Genomic DNA, 1,215 nt, shown 5'->3' with positions numbered 1-1,215 from the left:
GGCCTCGTAGCTGCTCCTGAGTCTCGGCGGCCTGGGAGAGCCGTCAGGCAGGAACGCTGTGTGCTGGGGGAAGCAGCTGAGCCGTCCCACGGGTCGTTGCTGCCCCGGAAGCTGCTTCGCTGGGAGCTACCCCCCCTTCCGGGGTTTCTGCCGGGGGTCCCCTCTGTAGCAAAGGGCTCTGGTCCTCGAGTGCCTGCGACAAAGGGCAACACCGCGGTGAAGGGATTTGCTGCAATACGCGAATTGACCTTAAGGAAAACAAACGGAGGATCCTGTTGTTACCCAAGACAAGGCGCCATCAGGACGCCGGCTTTTCAGATGGACACCAGGAGAAATCTGTGGCCTGCACTTGTGTCTCGCAGTGACCCGCGACAGGAGCGGTCGCGTTTGGAAGATGGTTTGCGCTGGCTCTGCTGCAGCAGCCGGGTGGTGCTGCCTCTAGTCGGCTGTTGTAGAGTTGCATCAGTTTGACTTGCTGTATTTGGTGTTACTAATTGGACTAAGCCAATTTCACAATTTTTCAAGCATTCCGAGGTCCCCACAGAAACCTAAATGAAGTTGCCTGAAAGGGAGCGAGGTTGATACTTTTGCTGCATAGCCCTACACAAGAGCTAGCCGTTCTGCACCCTGTAGTAAGTGGCTTAATTGCTCTTTTTCTCCCAAATTTGGGTTAATTGAGGTCTAGTGCTTTATTCTGAATTGGCATTTGCCAACTTCATCAGGTCTGTTCTCCTTGTTACAACCCCCCTGTACTTTTTCAAGAGAGATGCACCGTATTAGGGAGAAAATATCCTATGTTAGGCATTAACAGCCTTTAAAATAGGTGTCTTACTTGGTTTGTTCTGTAGCACACACCCCCTTCCCTCCTCCACATAGTGATTTTCGCTGCTGACAAAGTATTTGCCTGAATGCCTTTAGTAATACATGCTCTCTGGCTTTGAAAGGTTCCTTCTCCAGGGCCTGAAATAGGTGATTCCGCCCACATGGATTTTTCCGTCCCAGGCTTCCAGGTCAATTCCACCAACCGAACTGCTGGTGGGACCAGGCCCAGCACAGCAGAGCGTCCCGGCGCCCCCGCACAGCCCCGGCCAGCGCGGGGCCGCGGCAGCTCGGCCGGGCTCTCCGGGCAGGAGCGGGGCAAGAACTACGGAGCCGCCCTGGGCCGCCGAACTGCGGAGCCATCGCGGCTGCCCCGCCCGGGGAGGGGCGGCCCCG

The 1,215-nt window shown here is 56.1% G+C and overlaps 1 protein-coding gene across 1 annotated transcript in view; it reads right to left on the bottom strand.

The window, feature by feature from the left end:
- GLYR1 (glyoxylate reductase 1 homolog (Arabidopsis)) overlaps positions 1–1,182 on the bottom strand; it is a 27,510-nt gene extending 26,328 nt beyond the window's left edge. The window contains exons 1-2 of the mRNA XM_010005065.1: positions 1,026–1,182; positions 91–229 (exon numbers count right to left, since the gene is read on the bottom strand). Coding sequence (XP_010003367.1) covers positions 91–229; positions 1,026–1,182 — 296 coding nt within the window. The remainder of the gene's footprint in view (positions 1–90; positions 230–1,025) is intronic.
- Positions 1,183–1,215: the final 33 nt, after the last annotated feature.

Source organism: Chaetura pelagica, unplaced genomic scaffold (genome assembly GCF_000747805.2).
Source record: "Chaetura pelagica isolate M959 unplaced genomic scaffold, ChaPel_1.0 scaffold309, whole genome shotgun sequence".
NCBI lineage: Eukaryota > Metazoa > Chordata > Aves > Apodiformes > Apodidae > Chaetura > Chaetura pelagica.
This window is presented reverse-complemented; position numbering and strand designations above follow the sequence as displayed.